This window comes from Ostrea edulis, chromosome 6 (assembly GCF_947568905.1).
Source record: "Ostrea edulis chromosome 6, xbOstEdul1.1, whole genome shotgun sequence".
Classification (NCBI taxonomy): domain Eukaryota; kingdom Metazoa; phylum Mollusca; class Bivalvia; order Ostreida; family Ostreidae; genus Ostrea; species Ostrea edulis.
Window position 1 is genome coordinate 15,736,839 of NC_079169.1, and position 26,612 is coordinate 15,763,450.

General features: G+C 35.3%; 2 protein-coding genes across 3 annotated transcripts in view; one reads left to right on the forward strand and one right to left on the reverse strand.

Annotated features, from left to right (window-relative positions):
• The window catches only part of LOC125647642 (WD repeat-containing protein 35-like), a 35,231-nt gene extending 13,813 nt beyond the window's left edge, over positions 1-21,418 (forward strand). The window contains exons 10-33 of one of the 2 annotated variants that reach the window (XM_048874395.2): positions 59-184; positions 334-426; positions 995-1,087; positions 1,593-1,789; positions 3,444-3,516; positions 3,990-4,010; positions 5,819-5,872; positions 7,179-7,288; positions 9,170-9,311; positions 9,619-9,687; positions 10,615-10,743; positions 12,095-12,183; positions 13,135-13,252; positions 13,591-13,676; positions 13,969-14,112; positions 14,633-14,765; positions 15,138-15,200; positions 15,551-15,763; positions 16,223-16,360; positions 18,572-18,704; positions 19,478-19,564; positions 20,258-20,387; positions 20,759-20,827; positions 20,989-21,418. In XM_048874395.2, the coding sequence (XP_048730352.1) occupies positions 59-184; positions 334-426; positions 995-1,087; positions 1,593-1,789; positions 3,444-3,516; positions 3,990-4,010; positions 5,819-5,872; positions 7,179-7,288; positions 9,170-9,311; positions 9,619-9,687; positions 10,615-10,743; positions 12,095-12,183; positions 13,135-13,252; positions 13,591-13,676; positions 13,969-14,112; positions 14,633-14,765; positions 15,138-15,200; positions 15,551-15,763; positions 16,223-16,360; positions 18,572-18,704; positions 19,478-19,564; positions 20,258-20,387; positions 20,759-20,827; positions 20,989-21,154 (2,676 nt within the window). In that variant the 3' untranslated portion in view covers positions 21,155-21,418. The remainder of the gene's footprint in view (positions 1-58; positions 185-333; positions 427-994; positions 1,088-1,592; positions 1,790-3,443; positions 3,517-3,989; positions 4,011-5,818; positions 5,873-7,178; positions 7,289-9,169; positions 9,312-9,618; positions 9,688-10,614; positions 10,744-12,094; positions 12,184-13,134; positions 13,253-13,590; positions 13,677-13,968; positions 14,113-14,632; positions 14,766-15,137; positions 15,201-15,550; positions 15,764-16,222; positions 16,361-18,571; positions 18,705-19,477; positions 19,565-20,257; positions 20,388-20,758; positions 20,828-20,988) is intronic. The other variant, XM_048874396.2, reaches the window with a different exon arrangement.
• Positions 21,419-22,405: 987 nt separating this feature from the next.
• LOC125647646 (thioredoxin domain-containing protein 5-like) overlaps positions 22,406-26,612 on the reverse strand; it is a 28,726-nt gene continuing 24,519 nt past the window's right edge. Inside the window, exon 9 of the mRNA XM_048874404.2 lies at positions 22,406-25,986. Coding sequence (XP_048730361.2) covers positions 25,852-25,986 — 135 coding nt within the window. The 3' untranslated portion in view covers positions 22,406-25,851. The remainder of the gene's footprint in view (positions 25,987-26,612) is intronic.

Here is a 26,612-nt window from a genome sequence, read left to right on the forward strand (position 1 = left end):
TGTGTACAGTAGAACAAAATCAGAGCTCTATAGATAACACACAGTGGTTTGTTTTTAGCACCTGAGGACTCTGAAGGTGCCGGGAAAACAGATGTACAGCTGTTCCTGGGAGGGAGGAAGTCTGAGGATTGCTCTCGCTGTGGACAGCTTCATCTACTTCGCAAATATCAGGCCTGATTACAAGGTTAGTATATATAGGGATAGGAAGGGCTGCCTTTTTTATTGGACAGAGATTTCTGTGGATTGGAATATTAAGCGGAAAGTTTAGATAGCAATGACAGACGTAAGTTTGATAAATTGATAATTATTTATTTCTTTCCTTTGTATTTTCAGTGGGGCTTCTGTTCCAACACTGTAGTATACTCATTCACAAAGCCAGAAAGAGTGGAACATTGTGTGATTTTCTGGGACACCAAAAATGGAGAAGTAAGATTGTCTGTGTCTTTAGTCCGTATATTTCAGCAAACATTAAAGTAGTGGAAGCATGAAGTTAGAGAAGCATGGAGACTTCTCCCTCCCCATGAAGCATAAAGTTAGAGAGGTGTGGAGACTTCTCCCTCCTCATGAAGTTAGAGAGGCGTGGAGACTTCTCCCTCCTCATGAAGCATAAAGTTAGAGAGGCGTGGAGACTTCTCCTTCCTCCTCATGAAGTTAGAGAGGTGTGGAGACTTCTCCCTCCTCATGAAGCATAAAGTTAGAGAGGTGTGGAGACTTCTCCCTCCTCATGAAGTTAGAGAGGCGTGGAGACTTCTCCCTCCCCATTTCCAATCGTCTTCATGAATTCATTATGTTATTACACAATCTATTGGGTGTTCTCCCTTCTCCTAGTGCCTTACACCATTTCAAAATGTTTTTTGTGAGTTTTATGGTCATGCCCAAGAAAGGCAAAATGTACATGTATTGCTTAACTAGATATTAGACTAAATGTGCATTGTAGGTTGGATTGTGTTTGATTTTGTATAGAATGATACAAATATCTTTTCTTCTTTCCCAGAAATATGTCAAGTATGTGAGGAACCTCATTGCCATAACAGCATGTGGTGATTACTGTTGCTTAGCAACAAAAGCAGATGAAACTACTGGACAGGTATCAATATGCAGAAGGAGACTTATTTTGATTATTATTATCATTTTTCTTACTGCTATTGTCTTTTATTATCATTATTAGTATTTTGTGCAATATCCCTCGAAATCTTTTTTTTGAGATCGAGATGGAAACAGAACTTATGATTTATATAAATGTGAAATGTCTAAATACATTTTGTTTATATTTTCCTTGTACATGCATTAATAGGGATGTAAATACTATATCTTGGATAATTTTGGTGCACTAGAAATGTAAGCGTTTTTGGCAGATGAGAAAAATATAAAAGCGCCAAAATTTTTATTCACATAAATTATACATTTGTTAAATGAAATTGCAGCAAAAAAATAAAGCTCCAATATTTCACACTACTTTTTTGAAAAAAATCCATGAAATATTCTCAGTGCTAGAGTTACCCAATATGTTTTGTCAAAATGTATACACATGTACTAATACCATATAACGACATGCATAGTTTGTACATGAGCATATATCATTACAATTGCAGTTTGTGTTGGTCCTATGCAACTCAATCGGAACACCACTGGACTCAAAATATGTAGAAATTGACCCAATTTATCTCACGATGACAAAAACTCATATTGTGTGTGCCTCCAAGGAGGCCCTTTACACATGGCAGTTTAAGAACCCCAAAAAATTAGCTAGCCTGGATATGCCTGGACGTCGGCGCACTGGGACTGAAAGGTAAAGTCAAGAGGGGTATCTCACTCACATGTACAATGTATGTATATCTGACATCAAGCTGTACAGTCAGGCTATCTCACATGTACAATGTATGTATATCTGACATCAAGCTATACAGTCAGACTATCTGACATGTACAATGTATGTATATTTGACATCAAGCTGTACAGTCAGGCTATCTCACATGTACAATGTATGTATATCTGACATTAAGCTGTACAGTCAGGCTATCTGACATGTACAATGTATGTATATCTGACATCAAGCTGTACAGTCAGGCTATCTCACGTGTACAATGTATGTATATCTGACATCAAGCTGTACAGTCAGGCTATCTCACATGTACAATGTATGTATATCTGACATTAAGCTGTACAGTCAGGCTATCTCACATGTACAATGTATGTATATCTGACATCAAACTGTACAGTCAGACTATCTCACATGTACAATGCATGTATATCTGACATCAAGCTGTACAGTCAAGCTATCTCACATCAAGCTGTACAGTCAAACCTGTATTAAGAGAACGTCCAATGGAGAATGTTGTAAAGAGCAATTTACATGTACATATACTTGTAACTATTAAACTACAATGCTTCTCTGGTGGTAAAAGAAAGTAAGTGAAGTGTTGTGTCTCCTTTTGTACAATAATGCTGAAAATGTGTCATTCAATTTGAAAGACACTAACTAAATCACAATATCTATTGTGCAACCTAGGATATCTTATACAAAAAAATCGCAAATACTCCCGAGCTATTTAAATATTTTTTGTTCAGTCCCAAGCACAATATTTACCTAATTTATGTTGCAATCAGGCTAATTTTCCACTCTGTTGAACATAATGATACCATGGTAGATTTTCACATCTGATCTACCCCACACATCTCAAAGTCAGTTGAAATTCACACCTTTGAAAACCACACTCTTGTTTCACTGATCCTTGATTTTGTTAAATAGACAACAACTCGGGTTTTGTTCAGTAACCCCACAGAACCCTACACATTGATTACACCCAAATTAATTGACAGCTTGGTTATAAACATTAATTCAGAGGAATCGCGTTGTCATAGAAAGATATACATGTACAGTCATTGAATAGAGGTAAAATTTCATGAAAATCACATGAAAAGGTCATTTGTTGCATTAGACAGGTGGTTGTTTAATACAGGGGTCGCTATGGCAGTTTTAGCCGTGATATAGAGTTTAACACTCAGCATGCTCCTGTGCTGTTTTTAACTTTTCGAGTTTCTTATGAAATTTGGATTCTGACTCATTATCTTATTCGACTTGAAAACTCTATAGAAAAAGGATTGTATTTGATTTTTTTCTCCAACCTCTTCTATTTCATACTGGTATAAAAATGACAATGAAATAAAATAGTCAACTTTTAAAGGTTTTTTTTTTTAACTTTAATTGGAAGTTGTTTTGTAAAACAGGATATTGAATTGAAATTTAGATTTGGATAAATTTGCATAGTAGATAATTGTTCAGATTTGGATAAATTTGCGTAGTAGATAATTGTTCAGATTTGGATAAATTTGCGTAGTAGATAATTGTAATCAATAGATGCTGCTTTCCTGTGTGTTGTCATGATAAGCAGACATCCTCACGGAAATGACCTACCTTATGTATGTTTTGTCAATACTTTCAGACTGTATCACATTGACGATCAGCCAACGGGAGCCACTGCCACCGAGGAAGTAGACTTCAATAAAGCATTCAGTGTAAGTCGTCCCAGCTCAATAATACGGATAGTGTCTGTATTTATTCCATCTTCACACACAGATTTTGCTATTTTCACTCCTTTTTTGCATTCGCTGCATCTCCATGCTGCATAAAGATGTGGTTCAGATTATTTTCACTACAATGTTCATTTCACTGATTGAACTCTCTGCTAAATAGTAAAAGTAGAACTGAAAAGTGAAAGCAAAACTGAAAAGTGAAAGTAAAACTGCAACAAAAACAAGCTGTATCCAGTGAAATGAATGACATTTTAAATGGATGAAGTTCTTTTCATGTATTCTTCAGGGAATGTACCTTTGATATCAATATCAAAAACATTTTTTATGGTTTTAAACTGTAATGTATTATTTATAAAGTGTCCCTTGTAGTCCTTAAAAGTGAATGTAAACTCAAATCTTAGAAAAAAACGAGAAACTGCAAGTGTAACTGAAGTTTTGTCCGTGTTTGTTGACAGAGGTTTCACCTCCGGAACAAGGTACTGGCAGAATGGCAGTTTATTGTTGACGTCTAGCTTCTAATTGGGCCTGCTGTGTTGCTATTTTTAGTACAATACTTATTCATGTATTTATACATGTATGTCTTTGGTTGTTGATCATTTATATCTCACTGCATTGGTTTGTGTGCTTGTATCATCGCATTTTTATAATAATTTAGATGGATGAAACATATGCATGATTCACAGGATGTTATAGGTTTCGTATTGTATACTATATGCTTATGTGGATATAAAGGATATCGTAAATATGGTATGTTCACCTAAAATTATGTTCATCGCAGGACTTGCTCACCCTAGTGCCTGTTTGTCAAGGGTTCGTTCACTCTAAATCCTATTTTCCATGGTCAGTTACCCTTCTTTATCTATACCCTTACAGAAAATATAGATACTAAAGTTTTACATTATTGATAGATAATTATGCATTGGCATTATTTTTAATGGTACAGAAGATGCTTTTTATTAATCTCCGAAACAAAGATTGGAGACTAAACTGGTTTATTGTTTTTGCTCGGTTCTTATTCTTTTGCTTCTTCTGTTTCTTTCTCGCGCCTAAAGCTGCCCGACACTGCTCTCTGTAACCTGTTGATGAAAGTATTAGATATTCAAGGATATGATTGGCCAATGTATCTTGATGTGCAGAAATGTTTTTGTTTTTGTATTGTTAAGGTACACTTGGGGGGGGGGGGGATTAAACAAGGATTAAGACAAACACAGAGGATAAAATGACCTAGGGCCGTTTAATGCGTACAAACAGGTAAATACTTATAAGGTGAACAAATCTAATTAAGAATATATAGTCTCAGAGTTAAAATTTTGAATATAAAAAAGAAGAGTTTGATAAACTAGTCATTAATTCTGCTGCATGTCGAATTGACAGTTTGAAATGGTGTAAATTTGTAATCTGGAGGGCTCAAAAACAAGCAGCAATAACAATACATATGACATGGTTTAGTTTATTTAGATATAGTGAGATGATTAGATTTGTGCTAGTAAAATTACGAGTTATATGGAGATGACATAAGGACCTCGTATTCTTTACATTTTAGCCAAAGAAGGTAAACTGTAATGTTCTTTTTTCCGTACTTTTAGTCGTTGATTAATGTAATATTTTTATTTGTATTTTACATGTAACTGTTGTGTGTATATGGTGACTTTTAGAGATTGTCTCCCTTTCATGACATGGCAAGAGTTGTCTGTCTTTTATCAGTATACTTTGTGTGGCTAAAAAAGAAAAAAATTCCTTTTGTGTTTTTGGAGAAAACTTTAAATTGAGAAAATTTCCTACATCTGCTACGACTTGTGGCCTTTGTCTGATTTGTGGAACGGGTCCTGTAAAAACATACAACTGTTGGAGGAGTGTTGCATGAAAATCTAAAATATTTTAAGAAGATTGAATCAATGTAGCATCAGATTTTCCATTCATGTTGTCATCGTTGTAATCATTCTGTTAATATTTGAATCACATATCGACTAAGATAAATAAGAACATACGTGTAACGTAAGTTACTCGTACAGTAGGTGTCTTTAGTGCTTCTGTGATTCAGTGTTGTGGTGATTTAAAGATGTGTGTTTCATTCTGCTTCGTCTTTTTAAAGCTGTTCTCATAATAAAGTCAATTGATATATCTTAATAAGAAAAATTTATTTTTTTGGACTGACTTGGTAAGAATCATGACCCTATACTGATACTGTTTTATATTTTGTATTAGGGTATCATATTTGACAGACTGTGATGTGCTTGTGATACTGATAGAGATTTATATTTTGTGTGTTTGTGATATTTGGCAGGGAACTGAGGATCCGGTGTGTTCAATTTGTGCCTCAGACAAAGTTTTGATTGTGGTAAGTAGTTTCTGTAAAAGGAAACGCATTATTGTTTCCATATTTTGTCTTCAATCAACAATAAGTAATAAAGATGAAAGTTTTCGTGGATGTTGCAGTGGAGAAATGTTGTTTGAAATATAAAAGCCAAGGCTCGTATATTTCAAAAAATATTCTGAGACCTCGGAGGTTATCCTGCTTCATTCACATAAACAAGAACTTTATTTCTATTCTACTACGGCTCAGAAATATTAAAATATGTTTCCCTATACAACCACAAATTTGGTTACTTTGTGATATCATGGCAACATCCGAAACAGAACACATGTACATGTTTTTCGCAGATGAAAAAGGTGAGATGGTAGGGTCTACTATTTTGAAAGATATTTGAAGTGCTTATTTTGTTGTTGGATTATATCAATGTAATTATCTGCTCTGAACACAGAGTCCAACAAAACTGCACATTCAAAAAAGAGGGTCGACTTGTCTGTGCCTCGCCATGTTTGTTTACATGAGTATATGGGTCTTGGAATTTTTTTGTGGAATGTCAAATATCCTTCAGTCAATTATGAATTTGTTTGTAACATTTACTGATCGATTTGCAGGATATTGAAATAAAATTATCAGTTATTGTTTTCTAAGCAAAATAGAGAGTAAAAAAAGTAGGTACGATCACAGAAAAACTGTAAAAATAGGTCTCCATTTAACAGCTGTTTTAAGACAATACACAATGTCTAATCGAGTGGAAGAATTGAAACGAATATGATGTCAGTAAGTATGACAACTTGTATATTTATTTTTTTGTGGAAGTTCAAGATGTATCACTGTTTTCATAAGCTGCCTATTAATTAATCAGGGTATATTGGAGAATAATGGATGTGGCATTTTTTTTATCTCTTTAATAACCGTGGTAGCAATAAGATAAAATATTAGGATGATAATCATTTAAAGTCGGGTTTACAAACAGAACCATTACCTCTTGAGAGTTATTTTCTGACTCCTTTCTAAATCATTATTCATGCATTTTGTGTGTATGACATAATTCAACTGTATTTTCCTAATTTTGAAGAAATATGTACACGGTATAAAAAAAAGTCTCAGCAATTTCAGTACCAGGTATGCTTGAGGAAAAGGAATTTGATATCTTTTGGCCAAAATATCGGTAGTAACCGTCCCTACAAATATCGGTAGTAACGGTCCTTACATCTTGAAAATGTTAGTCATAACAAGCAACAGCAGTTTAATGTACATGTACCGCTGTCTATGTTAATTTGACATGTTAGTTTAATGACTGAAATTGAGTCATTTCATGCTCTTATTTTCACAGGGGAGAGAATCTGGAACCATCAACAGATACTCCATGCCAATGTTATCACTGACACACAAGTACGCCATCGGGTGTCGTCCCCACCAGTTGTCCCTTAACTGTACCTCCAGGTTAGTCTGGCAGTGTAGCTGTCGCTGACAGTGATGTCTGTGTCCAGGTTAGTCTGGCAGTGTAGCTGTCGCTGACAGTGATGTCTGTGTCCAGGTTAGTCTGGCAGTGTAGCTGTCGCTGACAGTGATGTCTGTGTCCAGGTTAGTCTGGCAGTGTAGCTGTCGCTGACAGTGATGTCTGTGTCCAGGTTAGTCTGGCAGTGTAGCTGTCGCTGACAGTGATGTCTGTGTCCAGGTTAGTCTGGCAGTGTAGCTGTCGCTGACAGTGATGTCTGTGTCCAGGTTAGTCTGTCAGTGTAGCTGTCACTGACAGTGATGTCTGTGTCCAGGTTAGTCTGACAGTGTAGCTGTCGCTGACAGTGATGTCTGTGTCCAGGTTAGTCTGGCAGTGTAGCTGTCCCTGACAGTGATATCTGTGTCCAGGTTAGTCTGGCAGTGTAGCTGTCGCTGACAGTGATGTCTGTGTCCAGGTTAGTCTGGCAGTGTAGCTGTCACTGACAGTGATGTCTGTGTCCAGGTTAGTCTGGCAGTGTAGCTGTCGCTGACAGTGATGTCTGTGTCCAGGTTAGTCTGGCAGTGTAGCTGTCCCTGACAGTGATATCTGTGTCCAGGTTAGTCTGGCAGTGTAGCTGTCGCTGACAGTGATGTCTGTGTCCAGGTTAGTCTGTCAGTGTAGCTGTCCCTGACAGTGATATCTGTGTCCAGGTTAGTCTGGCAGTGTAGCTGTCGCTGACAGTGATGTCTGTGTCCAGGTTAGTCTGGCAGTATAGCTGTCGCTGACAGTGATGTCTGTGTCGCCTGTAGGATAAGGCAGGCACACAGGGATCTCTTTGTCAGGCCTTCTGTCACACTTGTAGGCAATATGTGCACCTTGGAGCACTCTGATATGACTATATGAAGTAACAATAACTACTACTGGATTAAAGATGAAAAAATTGGCTATTAGAGTAAAATGCATATATGTTTACATGTATATACATGTATTGTATACTTAGAAAAAATATACTGTTTTGCCCCATTGATTATAAGCCAAGAATACTGAAATTATGATAAGAAATATTATATTCCCCTTTCTGACATCCTCTGACTTTATCATGCATTCCTTTCTGACATCCTCTGACTTTATTATACACTCTTTTCTGACATCCTCTGGGTTTATTATACACTCTTTTCTGACATTCTCTGTCTTTATTATTCACTATTTTCTGACATTCTTTGGGTTTATTATACACTCTTTTCTGACATTCTCTGTCTTTATTATACACTCTTTTCTGACATTCTCTGTCTTTATTATTCACTATTTTCTGACATTCTTTGGGTTTATTATACACTCCTTTCTGACATCCTCTGAGTTTATGATAAAGACAGAGAATGTCAGAAAGGAATGTATAATAAAGTCAGAGAGTTTCAGAAAGGAATGTATTTTAAAGCCTGAGTGTCAGAAAGGACATTATGACATCACAATCAGCAAGTTCCAGATCTATTTCTACATTTCAAGTAGATACAATGCATTAACAGGAATGTTACTTTTCATGAAATCGATGATAACTATATCATTTCTTTGTTTAATTCAAATAATATACTAATAGTTAATAAGATAGTTCATAATTATGTTGTGTTATATTTTCTGTAAGCATATGATATAAAAATCATGACATGGCAATCATTATATTACATTCTACGTCAGATCTCAGTATTTTTATGTTGGCCTTCGAGTCGAAATGCTCTCAAGCTGATACAAAGTGACCACTGGGTGATATAGGATGCAACAAAAGTGTCACATGATAATCCATATAATTAGTGTGTGTTTCTAATTTAATTTCATGTAAAGTATTTATCATCGTAAACTTTTAGTATAAAGTAATGTGTGTATGTTTTCAGTCGGTTGGCCATTATTGACATCAGTGGGGTCCTGACCTTTTTCGACCTTGACACAAAAATCACGGATCAAGATGGCAAAGAGATTGTAGGAGAACAGCTGAAGTTTGAGAGGAAGGATGTGTGGGACATGAGATGGGCTGAGGTAACAGGCTACCTGTAAATTTATAAAGATCGACAAACTTGATTGGACACAATGTCACCAAGTTTTTACTCTCTATTTCTGCAATAAAAAAAAAATCAACTGATAGTTTGATTTTATTTAAGTTATTTTTGAATGTAGGATATTAGTTTATGGTTTGCACATCTTTGGAAAATTTTACTTTTTCCAAATATAGTAACTTTAATTGCTCTGTCGTAACCGTGTTTGTGATTGTTGCAGTGCACTTGTAAATTTGTAAGTTGTTTGTATTGAGAACAGATAGGTAATGTGAACATGTTCTACATTTCAGGACAACCCAGAGTTGTTCGCCATGACAGAGAAAACACGAATGTATATATTTAGAAACTTGGACCCAGAGGTAAAGTCATTTCACGCCATTTGTCAAACAAAGATTTCAGCTGAATTTGTAAATATCATTTAAGGTTGTATCTTCTCAATTCCTTTTGTCAGCTTATTCCAAACTTGTTTTTGGATTACTTCATTTGCCATTTTATTTTATAGTGTTGAGGAAATAAGTCTTGTATTTGATAGGCATTTAGTTTTATATGATTCACCTCCAACATTTACAGTGTTCTGACTTAGAATGAATTTATTATGAAAATCCATATTTTTCCCTTTGATTAACTCATACTGTATATAGACATCCAAGGTGAGAAAATCTGAATAATATATAGCTGTGATCAAATCAGAATAGTCTTTCTCAAACTTTTAACTCAATCTGCTTTCTAAAAGTGACCTATATAGGAGAGTGTGTAGTACTGATGGTTTATGGGATTTCCGTTTTGTAGTTGTACATTGTCAATCTTTTGAGCCTTTTTTCCCCTTCAGATATTTGTTGTGTTTTAGACTTCTCACATTTTAAATGTCTTGCATGCTAGACTGAACAAAATTACACAGTGTTACAGTAGAAAGCACAGCTGTTAGGGAATCTCTTTGGGGGAAAAAAAAAATAAATTCATTTTTGAATTCTAAGTTATGATTTGAATACTACTCAGTTTTATGTTTGTATATTAAGTTGTATTTTCCCTGTGTTTTCTAAAGTTGCTAAGAGTATGATACATGTTAAACACATTTCTGTCTGCCAGGAAGATATTCGTAATGTGTGGTATCCATTGAATTTTGATAGTTTGCACATTTAGGATGTGAAATATGAAAGAGCTTAAAAAATGATACAGCCTGAATGTTATTACTTGGATTTGTTGAATAAGTTTAAAGCTTCTCCACTGGAATGTCATTTCTCTTGTGTACCAAATGAATACAGAAAGTCTTTGCTTGATTTCTTCAGGAGCCCATTTTGAGCAGTGGTTATATTTGCCAGTTCAATGACCTGCAGATTAAGTCGGTTTTATTGGACGAGATCATGAAGGACCCAGAAAATCCTACAAAAGACAACATGGCTGAAATGGAAATTAAGGTGATTTAAACAAATTTTAAAGTTTTGTGGTTGTACATTATTTCACCTGCTGCAAACAAAGTTTAGGGGTTTATAGGGATCACCCTGTCTGGCTGTCTGTCTGTCCCCTGGGTAAGGTCTTTTGAACTCAATAGTGAAAAAAGAATAGAGAATTCATGTCTGAGCCTTAACTTCATAACAAAACAATAATAGATGTGTCATGTGATCAAGCTACCATCACTGGAAGAAAAAAAAATTATATTATTGTCCGACTATACATGTACATGTATTTAACTGTGTATAACATAGAAGTATGTAAATAAACAAGGTCAAGGTCACTCTGAGAAAAAGTGCAATATTATTCTTCAACCTTTATATGGTGCATGCTCGGGATCTCTTCATGCGTCACAATTTCTGGACTAAGCTTCATCTGGTGCATGCTCAGGACCTCTTCATGCATCACAATTTCTGGACTAATTCGATATTGACAATGTCACGGTCAGTGGAGGAAATTTTTGTAATAGAGAAACATCATACACTCTTCCTTGACACAAATGTTGCTCCACACTCATTATGTTTCTCAGCCCTCCACTAAATCGTTCAACAGGTCAAGGTCACAGGAGTTAGAATCATAGTTTTAATTGTAACCTTGTAATTCAGGGATTGTAGATATTTGTTAGATTTAACTTTATTTTACTATGATTAGCAAACAAGTTCTAAATCTTATAATTATGCTTCTTGTCGGCTCAGACATTGGTATGAAGGGGTAATTGATGTGGAAGGAAACCGAAGTACCCGGAGGAAACCAAAGTACCCGGAGGAAACCACAGTGGGTGACCACAATGCCCTCTCACATACAACCACTGCTGATAGTGGTGATTGATTTCAGGTCACAGCTGTGAGAAGCAATGTGACAATCAATCATGTGACAGTTTTGAGAAGACGTGTGTAGGGAGGTTAGAACAGGCCTAGTTTACCCTGGCCGTGTCGGAGGTTAGAACAGGCCTAGTTTACCCTGGCTGTGTCAGAGGTTAGAACAGGCCTAGTTTACCCTGGCCGTGTCGGAGGTTAGAACAGGCCTAGTTTACCCTGGCCGTGTCGGAGGTTAGAACAGGCCTAGTTTACCCTGGGCGTGTCGGAGGTTAGAACAGGCCTAGTTTACCCTGGGCGTGTCGGAGGTTAGAACAGGCCTAGTTTACCCTGGCTGTGTCGGAGGTTAGAACAGGCCTAGTTTACCCTGGCCGTGTCGGAGGTTAGAACAGGCCTAGTTTACCCTGGCCCTGTCAGAGACGCGTCTTTATGTTGTATGTTACTCACCAACATTTTATCGTGAATTATCAGAATTTTGTTCACTGAGTGACTTTTATTTCAGTCTCTAAGAGATACACGAGATTTGCTGGAGAAAGTTGGGATCAACGATGCCCAGCAGTTTATTGAGGACAACCCTCACCCCAGGCTCTGGTAATTCTACAAAACAATCATGCAAACTTTCGTGACGAATTTTCTGTTAAAAATTTCCTTTGTTCAATTTTTACGTCATTCATGCATTCATTAGCATCATTACATGTATGTTATTGGTAATCAATAGCAGTCTCTATTTAAAAAATATTTGGTGTTGTTGGGCCCCTTGTCAACCTTTTTTCAATTCATTCCCCATGAAATTTTATTTTGTCCTGTATGCTTAACACAAACAATTGCTAATTCTAAGGACTGAATAGATGCTACACAATATTCTTCATGATTTTCCCGAAATTGACCTATCATGACATGCTGACGAATGAAACAGAACAAGATATAAGTAATTTACAGTACAATTTACATTTACCAATGTTTGGTCAATAATAACCTGATGCTGTTTCCATGGATTTCATTTCTTGATAAAAGAAATGACTATTCAATTTGTCAGAAATTTTCTATAAAGAAACAACTTGCTCAAATTACAAAATATAGATAAAAGGAATAATCACCAGGCATTCTGGTTTGTTTGTATTATTGGGGATATTAAAACCAGTGAAAGCTGCTTCTCCATGCTCTCATTTTTTGTTTTTACAAAAGAACTTATGACTTACGACCAACTTTACATACTGAAATTTTCCAGTTTATTGTAAGATTCTTCACTTCAGATGTAAAATATCTTTTTTAAATGTTGAAAATTCTCAGAAAAGTTTTACTTCATTCATTTAAAGTAATAACTGTGTAATACAATTTAAGACTTGCGACTTTGTAGTAAGTTGTTTTGTAAAACAGGCCCCCGGACGTTTATTCCATTTAGAAATACTTTCATGCATTCACCATACTTTCATACTATTTTATTTCGGCATTGTAGAATACAGAGATTAAAAAGCTGTGGTGCATTTTATTGTTTTATACTGGTTTGATTACTAATTTCTACATATTTTTTTTTCTTTACAGGCGATTATTAGCAGAGTCAGCCTTAGAACAGCTGAATCTCAAGGTGGCTGAACAAGCTTTTGTGAGGTGCAAAGATTACCAAGGAATTGAATTTGTTAAAAGGCTTGGAAACTTACAGGTATGTCACAATTTGTTCTCATTCATGTCATCAAGCAATACTGTATAGGCAGACTTTTTAGAGAGGATTTAATTTTGGCATTATTAGCAAGAGTGATGAGATCGCTAAAATTGAATTTTGCCGACAATTTATTCTGTAGCATAGGTTATATCTATCTTGGAATTATAAAGTTGCTAAAATTAGCTCGCACTATAAAATATATACCAAATTTTATGGGAAACTCATGGCTAGATTTGTGTCCTGCTAAAAATTCCACTTATACAGTATTTCCACTATCAAGTATTAGAGATATAAGATGATGTGCATTATATTAAAGATGTATTTGTAAAATTGTGCAGAATGAAAACATGAAAAAAGCAGAAGTATGTGCTTACTTCAGAAGATTTGAGGAGGCAGAGAGAAAGTATCTGGACATGGACAGAAGGTACTGAAGTCTCAAGCAGAAACATACAGAATAAATCCATTAAGTCACACATATCAGAAACATACAGAATAAATCCATTAAGTCACACATATCGACAAATTTCAGTTTGACCTATACATGTATTTAGATTTTATTGATAAACTGGAAGACATTGTTGATCTTTGGAAAATGTGATACCAAGTTTTAGTAAAGAAATGATGATTACATCTAGAACTATACTACAATATAGTGTATTAGTTCACAGTTACTTGGGTGTTGAACTTGACATGTTGAATTTTTCGTATGCTTACAGAGACTTAGCTGTGAGTTTGAGGAAGAAGCTAGGGGACTGGTTTCGAGTGGTGCAGCTTCTGAAGACGGGATCTGGAGGGGACGACGTCCAGCTGGAGGAGGCCTGGAATGCTATAGGAGATTACTATGCTGACCGACAAAAATGGTCTCTGTGTTTCACGAGTGACATTTTGTTTGGCTCACAGACTGTACTCAATGTTTAGATAGCTCACAGACTGTACTCAATGTTTAGATAGCACTCCAATGCAGAACAGCATTTTTCAGAAAGTCATTTTACCCTATTCTAAAATTCTATTTTATGTTCCATTGTGTATTTCTCAAAGTATCAAAGCTTTCACAGGATTTGTGTAAAGCAGAAATTATCTCGTCAATACTATGATAATGTATATATATACCTGAAGCTGATTTGTGTAAAAGTAGATACATGTATCATTTCGCGAATACAATTAATTAAATGCGTTTATGTTCTTTATTTTACTGGGTTTTTTTATATAGCAAGGAAATACACAAAACTTCATGTATAATTGAAAATGCCATTTATTAAGGAAATGATGAAAAACTATATGAGAGTCAGTGTGTCTGTTGTAACAATATCAGTGTATTAGAATCTGTAACAGGAAGTCACTGAAGAAACATGCAAATAATTGTGTTTGCCCTGATTACAGGCAGCAGGCGGTGACGTACTATGTACAAGGGAGGAACCAGGAGAGATTAGCTGAGTGCTACTACACGCTGGAGGATTATGGAGGCCTGGAAAAAATGGTGCAAGCCCTGCCAGAGAACCACAAGCTACTGCCGGTGTGTCATTGATCTATTAACCAGAAGAATAATCGTTTATTTCCTGTGTGGTCCCCTTCTGTATGTCAGTTGTCTGGTATTATAGGATTAAGCATTCGTTTTGAAGATTTTATCGATGTGTAAACTCAGGACATTTTACTCACAAACTGAATAAAAGGGTGAAGGGCTTTTATGTTAAGTTTGTGAGTATAATGTCTGGCGTTTACACATTGATAAGTTCTTCAAAAAGAATGTGTATTATCAGTTTTAAAAAATTGAATACTTTCCTCGCACTATGTTATTTGTTTTGAAGAGCGTATGTATGAATTCTCATTTAGCTTTATTTTTGTCCAATGAAAACAATTGTGATAAATAACATTGGAATTATTGTAGGATATAGCAGAAATGTTTGTCACTGTGGGGATGTGTGAACAAGCTGTGGCAGCCTTCACAAGGGTAGGTCTCTCTCTGGAGATTATTTTTGTCAGACACTTGGTGGCCTGCTGTACATATTTCTGTAAGATATTCTGTTAGCACTTGTTGTACCTGTGACCTTGGATAAGTCTCTTTTGTTGGAATGAATTCTGAATTAGCAAGAAATTAATGGTCTATGCTAGGGATGGTTAAAGCAGTCATCCCATCATTGATCATAAATCAAGATATCATCCAAATATTTTTCATTGGGAGAGAAAGGTGCTTGAAATACATGGGCTAAAGAATATACTTGTACATAACTGAATGTATTTCAGAATTGTGGAGAGTTATCAAAATATATACTGTAGAAAGGTGTGCATGTTCTATTTCAGTGTAACCATATTAAGAAGGCTATAGACAGCTGTGTAGATCTGAACCAGTGGAACACAGCCATCGAGTTGGCTAAGACTCATAATGTCCGTGAAATAGACTCGCTGTTAGCCAAGTATGCTTCACATCTCTTGGAGAAAAACAAAATAGTCAGTGCCATAGAGCTGTATCGGAAAGCAGGGCACTTCCTGAATGCTGCAAAGCTACTGTTCAAGGTACGGTACTGTGATACGTCGACATGAATTCGAGTTTCAAAGTTATTCTAGTCTGTAAGTTGAACTCAAAATGAGAAACAATGGCCTCAAAATATTTACTGTTTACAGTGCAATTAGTTTTCTAGATTAAAAATTTAAAGTTTCTCGGCTTTCTCTACAGTACCTCATTAAATGCAGAATCAGGTACATGTATATGAATGGACATAAACATTGCTGAAGTGTCCTGGGTAGGTTAAAGTGTACAAAATCGATAAATGTCAGAATTTTGGTTGTTTCCAATGCTACTTTTTTATATTTTCATTTACTTGCCATCCTCTTCCTTGTGACATTGATGGCATTTGTGTTTGCTTGCTATCACATGATTAATTGTACTCCCACATGTGACATGAATATTCAACAAATACAAATGTAAAAGTAGATGGGATATTTTTGTTTATAATCAAATTTATGCTTTTACAGTTGGCCAATGAGCAAGTCAAGAAGAAAGCCAGACCTGTACTGATAAAGAAAATGTATGTCCTTGGTGGCCTTTTAATTGAACAATATCATGAACAGATGAAGATGACCTCTAGGTCAAAGGTCAAGGATAAAAGAATGGTAACTATCATATTGTGAATTAATTTGTGAAATTACATGTATAAGGAGCTGTTAAGATGTAAATGATATCCAGAACTGCAGATTACTTAATTTAGCAAAAGCCACTTTCAAGGAATTTTGAGGAACATAAGATAGGTTCTACACTGTGAAGGACTAAATCCTATATAGATTTGATAGTAATAAATAATTAAAAGTCAAACTTTCAGTTTCAAGAAAAAGGATTCTCGTGAATTAATGCAAATATTAATTGCTCAAGGAATGTCTAGTAACAAGGTTGGGAACTCTTATTGTCCCATCATACAACTTCACTCAGCTTTAATACATGTCAGTGGCTGTTTAATAATTTATCAAACAACCTGAGACTTGGAACTGTAACAGAATTTTGTGTCCAGTTTTCACAAACTCACCTGTTGTCTGTCCGTCCGTCTGTAAACTTTTTACATTTTCGACTTCTTCTCCAGAACCACTGGGCCAATTATAACCAATCTTGGCTAAAAACATCCTTGGGTGAAGGGCTTTCAAGTTTATTCAAATGAAGGGCCATGCCCCCTTCAAAGGGGAGATAATTACAAAAATGCAAAAATATGGTGAGGTCATTTAAAAATCTTCTCAAGAACCACTGGGCCAGAAGAGCTGATATTTACATGAAAGCTTCCTGACATAGTGCAGATTCAAGATTGTTAAACTCATGACCCCTGGGGTTAGGATGGGGCCACAATAGGGCATCAAAGTTTTACATAACTAATAAACAGAAAAAATATCTTTAAAAATTTTCTCCACAAGAACCATTTGGCTAAAGAAGTTTACATTTGCACAAAAGTTTTCTGACATAGTGCAGATTGATGTTTGTAAAAATCATGGTTCCCGGGGGTAAGATGGGGCCACGGTAGGGGATCAAAATTTTACATATAAATATATAGGGAAAATCATTAAAAATCTTCTGAAAAATCACCGGCCAGAAAAGTTTACATTTACATGAAAGCTTCATGACATAATGCAGATTCAATTTTGTAAATATCATGGCCCCGGGGAGTAGGTTGGGGCCACAATAGGGATCAAAGCTTTACATGCGAATATATAGGAAGAATCTTTAAATATGAGCCAAGGTGACTCAGGTAAGTGATGTGGCCCATGGGCCTCTTGTTAAGAGTTTCCTTTATTGGTGCCATCTTCTGCAACATCTGTAGCCTAAACTTCATCTTGTCCTTACCCAGAAACAGACATCGGGACACACTAATTCATATAAATACTGCCACTCGCAGACATCGGGACACTCCAGTTCATATAAATACTGCCACTCGCAAACAGACATCGGGACACATCAATTCATATAAATACTGCCACTCGCAAACAGACATCTGGACACATCAATTCATATAAATACTGCCACTCGCAAACAGACATCGGGACACATCAATTCATATAAATACTGCCACTCGCAAACAGACATCGGGACACATCAATTCATATAAATACTGCCACTCGCGAACAGACATCGGGACACATCAATTCATATAAATACTGCCACTCGCAAACAGACATCGGGACACATCAATTCATATAAATACTGCCACTCGCAAACATCGGGACACATCAATTCATATAAATACTGCCACTCGCAAACATCGGGACACATCAATTCATATAAATACTGCCACTCACAAACATCGGGACACACTAATTCATATAAATACTGCCACTCGCAGACATCGGGACACACCAATTCATATAAATACTGCCACTCGCAGACATCGGGACACACTAATTCATATAAATACTGCCACTCGCAGACATCGGGACACACTAATTCATATAAATACTGCCACTCACAAACAGACATCGGGACACATCAATTCATATAAATACTGCCACTCACAAACAGACATCGGGACACACTAATTCATATAAATACTGCCACTCGCAGACATCGGGACACACCAATTCATATAAATACTGCCACTCGCAGACATCGGGACACTCCAATTCATATAAATACTGCCACTCGCAGACATCGGGACACACTAATTCATATAAATACTGCCACTCGCAAACAGACATCGGGACACTCCAATTCACATAAATACTGCCACTCACAAACACGTAATAGAGCACTTTTTTGTGCAAGACAGATTTCAACTTGTGAATTTTGCTTCTTCAACAAATGCCCAAGATATTCTGTGCTTCCTCAGTGTACCTATAATGTTTTTGAAGGCTGCCTCAGCTCTCGCTGGCTTCCTGGAGGAAGATGCCACTGCGATTAGTGACAGCAAATTATTGGACAATGCATGGAGAGGAGCAGAGGCCTATCACTTCTATCTGCTGGCTCAGAGACAATTAAACGAAGGTCAGTCACAAAATTTACTAATTAAACAAAGGTCAGTCACAAAGTTTACTAATTAAACAAAGGTCAGTCACAAAATTTATTAATTAAACAAAGGTCAGTCATAAAATTTACTAATTAAACAAAGGTCAGTCACAAAATTCTCTGATTAAATGAAGGTCAGTCACAAAATTTACTACATGTGAAGACAACGTCATCACTCAAGTTTTCTTGGATTAAACATGTTCATTATATATGTAATACCTATATACATGTACATATATACCAGAAACCAAATATTATTTGTGACAACTTTTATTGATTTATAAATCTGTTTGTGACTATCTATATATGAATATTTTAACAAGCGCTCAAAATCACACGGCCTCTTACCTCTGTTATCGCGGGTTCGAAGCCCGCTTGCGCCAGTAAGTGAAAAAGATTCCCAGTTCACTTTCGGAAGATCGGTGGTCTCTTCCAAGGTACATTGTATTTGGGTTCTCTCTTCCACCAATAAAAACTGGGTGCCACCAGATAACTGAAAAATTGTTGAGTGTGGCGGAAAACATCAATCAATCAATCAATCATTTAACAAGCATTAATCTTGATGGTTTATGACAACAAATACTTGCAATTTAGGAGAAGTTGCAAATTACATGAATAATAGTATATAGAAAAATAGTACATGTATTTAGGAAATCAGTTGGAAGTAACAACCCCTTTGTTTTGTTGCAAAGTTTTAATGGAAATTCTTAATTCAGATCTTGTACTAATTAGTGTTTGATTCTGTTTTTCAGGTTATGTGGAGGCTTCAATGAGAACCTGTTTATTCCTGAGAGACTATGAAGACATTATAGACCCCTGTGATATCTATTCTTTGTTAGGTAACACTTCAGCCTTAGTATTTAGAGAGTACCTTACATCGATTACAGCTATAACCAATGAGGGACAATGTAACATTACCCACCAGTATTATAAGATCACAATTTCACTTTTTCATGAGTTGTTCTAGAGTTATTAAGTGATTAACGATACTAATTTCACTTTTTCATGAGTTGTTCTAAAGTTATTAAGTGATTAACGATACTAATTTCACTTTTACATGAGTTGTTCTAGAGTTATTAAGTGATTAACGATACTGATTTCACTTTTTCATGAGTTGTTCTAGAGTTATTAAGTGATTAACGATACTGATTTCACTTTTTCATGAGTTGTTCTAGAATTATTAAGTGATTAACGATACTGATTTCACTTTTTCATGAGTTGTTCTAGAATTATTAAGTGATTAACGATACTGATTTCACTTTTACATGAGTTGTTCTAGAGTTATTAAGTGATTAACGATACTGATTTCACTTTTACATGAGTTGTTCTAGAGTTATTAAGTGATTAACGATACTGATTTCACTTTTACATGAGTTGTTCTAGAGTTATTAAGTGATTAACGATACTGATTTCACTTTTACATGAGTTGTTCTAGAGTTATTAAGTGATTAACGATACTGATTTTGGTGACAATAGTGACACAGACATGTCCAATTTCAAACTCTCTAATTTTGAATCCTTTTTTTTTCAAGCATTGGCAGCCTCTGCCTGTAGAGCTTTTGGAACATGCTCTAAAGCATTCATTAAACTGGAGACCCTGGAAACTCTGACCCCAGAACAGAGGTTATCTTATGAAGAGTTGGCACTGGAGATATTTACAAAGTAAGTGGCAGTGCTTTACGCAACACAAGATTTACACTATGTTTTTGGACCTTTAGATATTTTAAGGTGTGGTGACACCATGTGACATTGGTTAGTTTGTTACAGCCAAGCAACACTTCTATCTGTAGTTTCTCTTGTGGTATTCAGTTAAACATGAATTAGATCCATGTGGTATTCAGTTAAACATGAATTAGATCCATGTGGTATTCAGTTAAACATGAATTAGATCCATGGACCAATTGTTTTAAGAAAATTGTAAATGCAAGCCACAGGAACACACCACACTCATTGATTCCTTAAAAGTTGATTACACAAGACAACTGAAATGCTTCAATACCAAACGCATGTGTTGATGAAAATTTTCATTTTAGACATGGGCCACGAGACAGTCGCAATAACAAAGTGGAGTGTTCCAGCTGTGCCACAAGCATTCCCGATACGTATGTGTTTCTGTAAACAGTTTATTTCAAAAAGAAAATCTAGCTAATACTAGAGTTCAGTACTATATGTGTACTGTTTTCTGCAAAATATTGGACAATTTTTGAACATTTTCACACTTTGTTATACCTGTCTGAGAGAACTGTTTGTATTTATAAATTAGATCCTTCTCCTGTCCAAACTGCGACACGAAATTCCCGACCTGTATCGTGACTGGTCGTCCCCTGATGGAGTACCAGTTCTGGATGTGTAGTGCATGTAAACATCGAGCCTTCGAGTCGGAAATATCTCACCGGCAGACGTGTCCTCTGTGCCACACACCAGTGTAGACGACCTCACCCCTAACAAGCCTTCTCTGTCACATACCTGTATGAACTGACCTCTTGTCTACATGGACAATTCTATAGATGTTATTAATTGAGTACTGACTATTCAGTGTGATCTGTCTGATTTCCGTCCAGATTGTGACCATCTTTACATGTTAATGAGTAAATGAGCTATTTATTTCCCGTCTCTCTTCTTATGGATTTCAATTCCATTTAAAAAATGTAGTTTGAATGGGACAGACAAGTGAAATATAGCATTAACTGTCAGCAAATTTTATATTCATTTACTATTTACAAATTATCTACAGTACTGGAGACAAACTTTTTGTACCTTTTCTACTTACAATATACAGGTACAAAATTTTTGTGCAATTTCGTTTACATAGTAATGGGTGAGATCAAAAGATCGATGTCTGATAAAAATCTAAATTCAAATAGTTAGGGGGAGGGGGAGTAAAAACTCCCACAAGTTTCTGTCATCCGACATCGATACACCCTTTAAAACTCCCACAAGTTTCTGTCATCCGACATCGATACACCTTTAAAACTCCCACAAGTTTCTGTCATCTGACATCGATACACCTTTAAAACTCCCACAAGTTTCTGTCATCCGACATCGATACACCTTTAAAACTCCCACAAGTTTCTGTCATCCGACATCGATACACTTTTAAAGTGGAAAAAAGACAAGTGGCTGTTAAAAACCACATTGTAATATTACATTTTAATGAGCATTTAATAGTTTTAATGTACTCTATAATTTGTGATTAAAGAGTAGTAAAGGTATACAGAGTGTTATTTATACTCGTATGTTTTTACTTGTGAATCGATTAGTTTTAACATTCATCATATTTAGATTGGGGGGGGGGGGTGAAAACTGTAAATTTAGTTTTTTGTCAGACATTGAACTTTTGATCTTGCCCCTAAAGCTTGTCTAATACAGATGTTGTGCAATCTGAAATCTTGTAGACTGTACACAAGATCTGGCTCAGTCGAATTCTGTTGTACAAAATTCCAGATTAGACAAGCTACAGTGAATATCTTGTCATCCACTATAATCAAATGCTGTGGATTTTAGTGCACCTGGATAAATCAGAAGTATAGCTGTATACACGGAAAAGTTCGGGAAGAATCGATAAATTTTACATTCCTGTGCTCAGGTTCCTGTAGAAGTGATCGTAATCATCCATTTTTAATTGAAGTCAAATTCACCCTCCATCAATACATGGTCCTTTACAAAAGTTAACACAACAGCTAATTACAGACGTCTTTATTTTGTGCATCCTGGAGAAATCCAAACTTCAACTTTACATGTAATACAGAAAATTATTGATGAAATCACAATGTACATAGAGGATCTGGAATGAGTGCTTAAATCACAATGTACATAGAGGATCTGGAATGAGTGCTTATAGCATATGAAACAAGTTACCAGATTTGATATTTCTTGAGCCTTGGCGAGGGAAATATTCAAATCTGGTAACGAATTTCATATGTCATAAGCACGAGTGTAAAATTCTATTTATAACGCAACTATCATTAAACGCACATTTTAATTTACTGTCTATTTCACAAGCCGAATGTCACAGAAATGTTTGGTTTTAATTCGATTGTGACGTCCTCAATACCTCACATTTTGAAGAAACTTGAAATTATTTTCACTTCCTAAAAGACCCAAAATCCTCTTGGAACAACCTTGTTGACAAAATCAGGTCTTTCACCATCAATGTTAACAATTTCAAAGGATGACATGTTTTGTTTATGTGGTGCATAAATGACTGACCTACTTAATTTGAATAATTATGAACCAGTGAAAAAAACTGATGTGCGATAAATGTAGTACATGCGAGTGCATTTCATACTACAACTTACAGCATTTCATTAACAATACTTTATAATTCTATGTAGTTTGACAATGTGAGTACATCTCATACTACAACAGCATTAACAATATTTTATAATTCTATGCTGGTGTGTATCTACATATTTTTCTCATTGTAACTCCAAATTATTTTCTCCGTTTGGACTATTCTGTTTCCAGCATTTGAATATCAAGATCTTCGAATTCATGAAAATGTGAATAATTTTCATAGGTTCAATTAAATTCACCTAAAACGAACACAAGTGTATGAATACATAAAATACTGTACATGTAAAAGTGAATGATTATCAAAATTCAGTTCACATTTGTTCTAAAGAAAAATGCCATGTTTCAATCAAAAACAAACACCCACATTTCAGTTCTACATTTATGACTATACAAGTTTATACAGTCTACGAAAGGAAAAACCACCGATAAAAGACATGTCCATCATATGATATGCAAATTAAACTATTTTCCAAAAAATAACTGAATGCCATGTTGCAAAGGTCTAAATCCCAATGTATAGGAAAAAGTAGCACCATCAGAACATTCTGCAGGAACTATATTATTAACAGATATTTTCTGCTGTTGGAAATTTTTGAGATTTGATCCCTAAAAGGCAGTAAATTGTGTTCTGCGTTTGCAGTATATCAATGTACAAGTGCATAGTAGTTTATATATTGTTTGCTATTGTTATACTTGCAGATTTTTCTTGTCCACAAATTCCCGCTAAAAATGGAGAAATACAAGAAATAAATTAAATATGTTATTCAGAATATATCTCGTCAGACTTGACCCTCGCATATTCCGTTACTCATCATTAAAATGGGGTAATGCCTCTGATGATATCGAGCAATAAAATAAAAACATAAAAAAGGGGAAATAGAATACATACACAGAGGGACAAAGCATCACACCTCACTCATCCATGTATAAGATGGGGGGGGGGGGGGATGCAGTGAATTAAAAGGAAATGTTCACATCACATCTGTGCTATGTACAGAAAATAAACTACTTCATGAAGATCACAGATACTTCACATTGAACCACATCTCGGCATAGAAAAGTTATTACATTTACCCACATAAACCGAAGTTAGACAGAACATGCTCATGATAAATTACCACATGTAAGGCAATTTCATTCTTCAGGTTTCATAAAATATCAAAATATTAATTGGATATAACAAAGCATAATTCACTGTCCTTGGCACATTATCATAGCCATGTTTTACTTTACAACATTTCACCACATATACCAATATTTAAAAGCCTCATATACCAATCAACACACTATGCTCTCTAGTTTGCCATGAGGTGAACCAATTAAAAAAAAAAGCATGAAAAAATTATCATTATGCTACACATCAACATATCATATTAAATTGACAAGAGTACCAGAAACAATACAAACTTCACCCCTCACAATCTTATGTAGGGTATTTTTTCTTAAGGAGGAATGCTACACCAGAGAAATTTGATGTACATGAAAAGTGGAGGATATGTACAACAATATTTTGAAGTTGTAAATTTTAAAATTTACTTTATTTTGTCAAAAAATACAGTTTTAGTAGAAGGTAATCTGAAAAAAAAATTTAAAACCCCTGTTGGACTCAAACTTGCGACCTACAGTTCGGCAGTTGGTATGATAATCTACTGAGCTACTCGGCTAGGTATTCAAATCAAAAAGGAAAAGTCAAATATTACTGATATTGATTTTTTCATCCCTGTTTTAAAAGGAAGTCAGCCATTGTGACGATGTGGAGTACCTCCTTAAGCCAAGAGTTGTAGAACTTTACTTAAGGTCTGTGACATACTGTATTTTTTGGGGGGGGGGGCTCTCTTCAAAATTTAATTTGTTGTTGATTTAATTAAAAGGTGGAACAAGATCTATGTGACATTATGTGCAATGTGTGAACAATAAATATGACTAGCTATTGGAAATGTTATATTTTAGTGACAAACATTTCAACAATTAGGGTACATGGCCTACATATCCTGGTACACCAAATTAATAACAAGTCATGCAAATTCCTATTATATTCTCCCCCCCCCCCCCCAAAAAAAAGCCTGTATCACATTCAATTGCAGTAACATGAATGGCTAATATGATAAGAATGTGTATCATTTGATAAAGAATTTTTGAGTATTATTTTTTCAGGACCATCTGTACGCCCGGTACTCCTCACCCCGAATTTTCATTTCACTGGAACATTTCAAAATGTTACATGCATCAAAACATATTATCTGAACATCCAAAAATATTTTGCACACAATAAGGACACAAACACTCTTGAGTTGACCACTTGCACAAAATTTATAACTGCTGCAGTTGACAATTTATCCAGCAAATTCTGAGGCATCACAAGAACAGCAAAAAGCACTTCATAGAAAAATAATTTCTGTAACAACGAAAAATTCAGCAGAAAACGTCAATGATCACACGTCAATTTCCTACATGAAATGACTGACTATATGTTCGCTATTTTCCACATGAATTACAATGGTAATGTAGTTAATCTCCCTGTGCACATATAGATGCAATCACAAACTGTCAAAAAAAATGTACGCTCTTCGTATTATCTTTAAAATGAATCGTGATATAAATTTATGTTATATACCCTCCTTATTCATCCTACCCTGAAATTAACTGGACGGAGATACCCGAGAAATTACAGATAATGAAATAAATACGAGAATAAACTTTACTTCAGAGAGAACAAAAATGGGACTAAAATTTTTTTTGTTTCTGATAAATATGTGGAAAATTATTTTCCATCCAGTGTCATCCATAACAAAAATAACCATGTCATTGATTTTTTTCGCTTCTCATCCATTTACAGCTCATCGTGTACTTCCTGTTGAATGTGTTCCAGCATGAACTCCACAAGGTCACCAATATTACGACTGCCCGTGTAATCAGCAACCTTTTGTCCATCCTTGAAGAGAATCATTGTGGGGTATCCCCTAACCTAAATAGAAAATAACAGAACTTGACACTAATTCTAAATAAAGAGTTCTACCAGACGGGGAATCCCATGCTACATGGACAATTTATAACTTGCCCTCCTGTAAATCAGACCTGTAACATTTATGGAATAAAATTTCAATATTGTTTGTATTTATGGGAATAGGTTAACAATGAAAGCATGGGATAAATTGTTTTTAATCAGTAAAGTCAATTTTACAGAAGTTACCCTATGAATTTATTTAATCAGTAAAGTCAATTATACAGAATGAAGTTGTCCTATGAATTTATTTAATCAGTAAAGTTGATTTTACAGAAGTTACCCTATGAATTTATTTAATCAGTAAAGTTGATTTTACAGAAGTTACCCTATGAATTTGTTTGATCAGTAAAGTTGATTTTACAGAAGTTACCCTATGAATTTATTTCATCAGTAAAGTTGATTTTACAGAAGTTACCCTATGAATTTATTTCATCAGTAAAGTTGATTTTACAGAAGTTACCCTATGAATTTATTACATCAGCAAAGTCGATTTTACAGAAGTTACTCTATGAATTTATTTCATCAGCAAAGTCGATTTTACAGAAGTTACTCTATGAATTTGTTTGATTATGATGGTGCTTCTATTG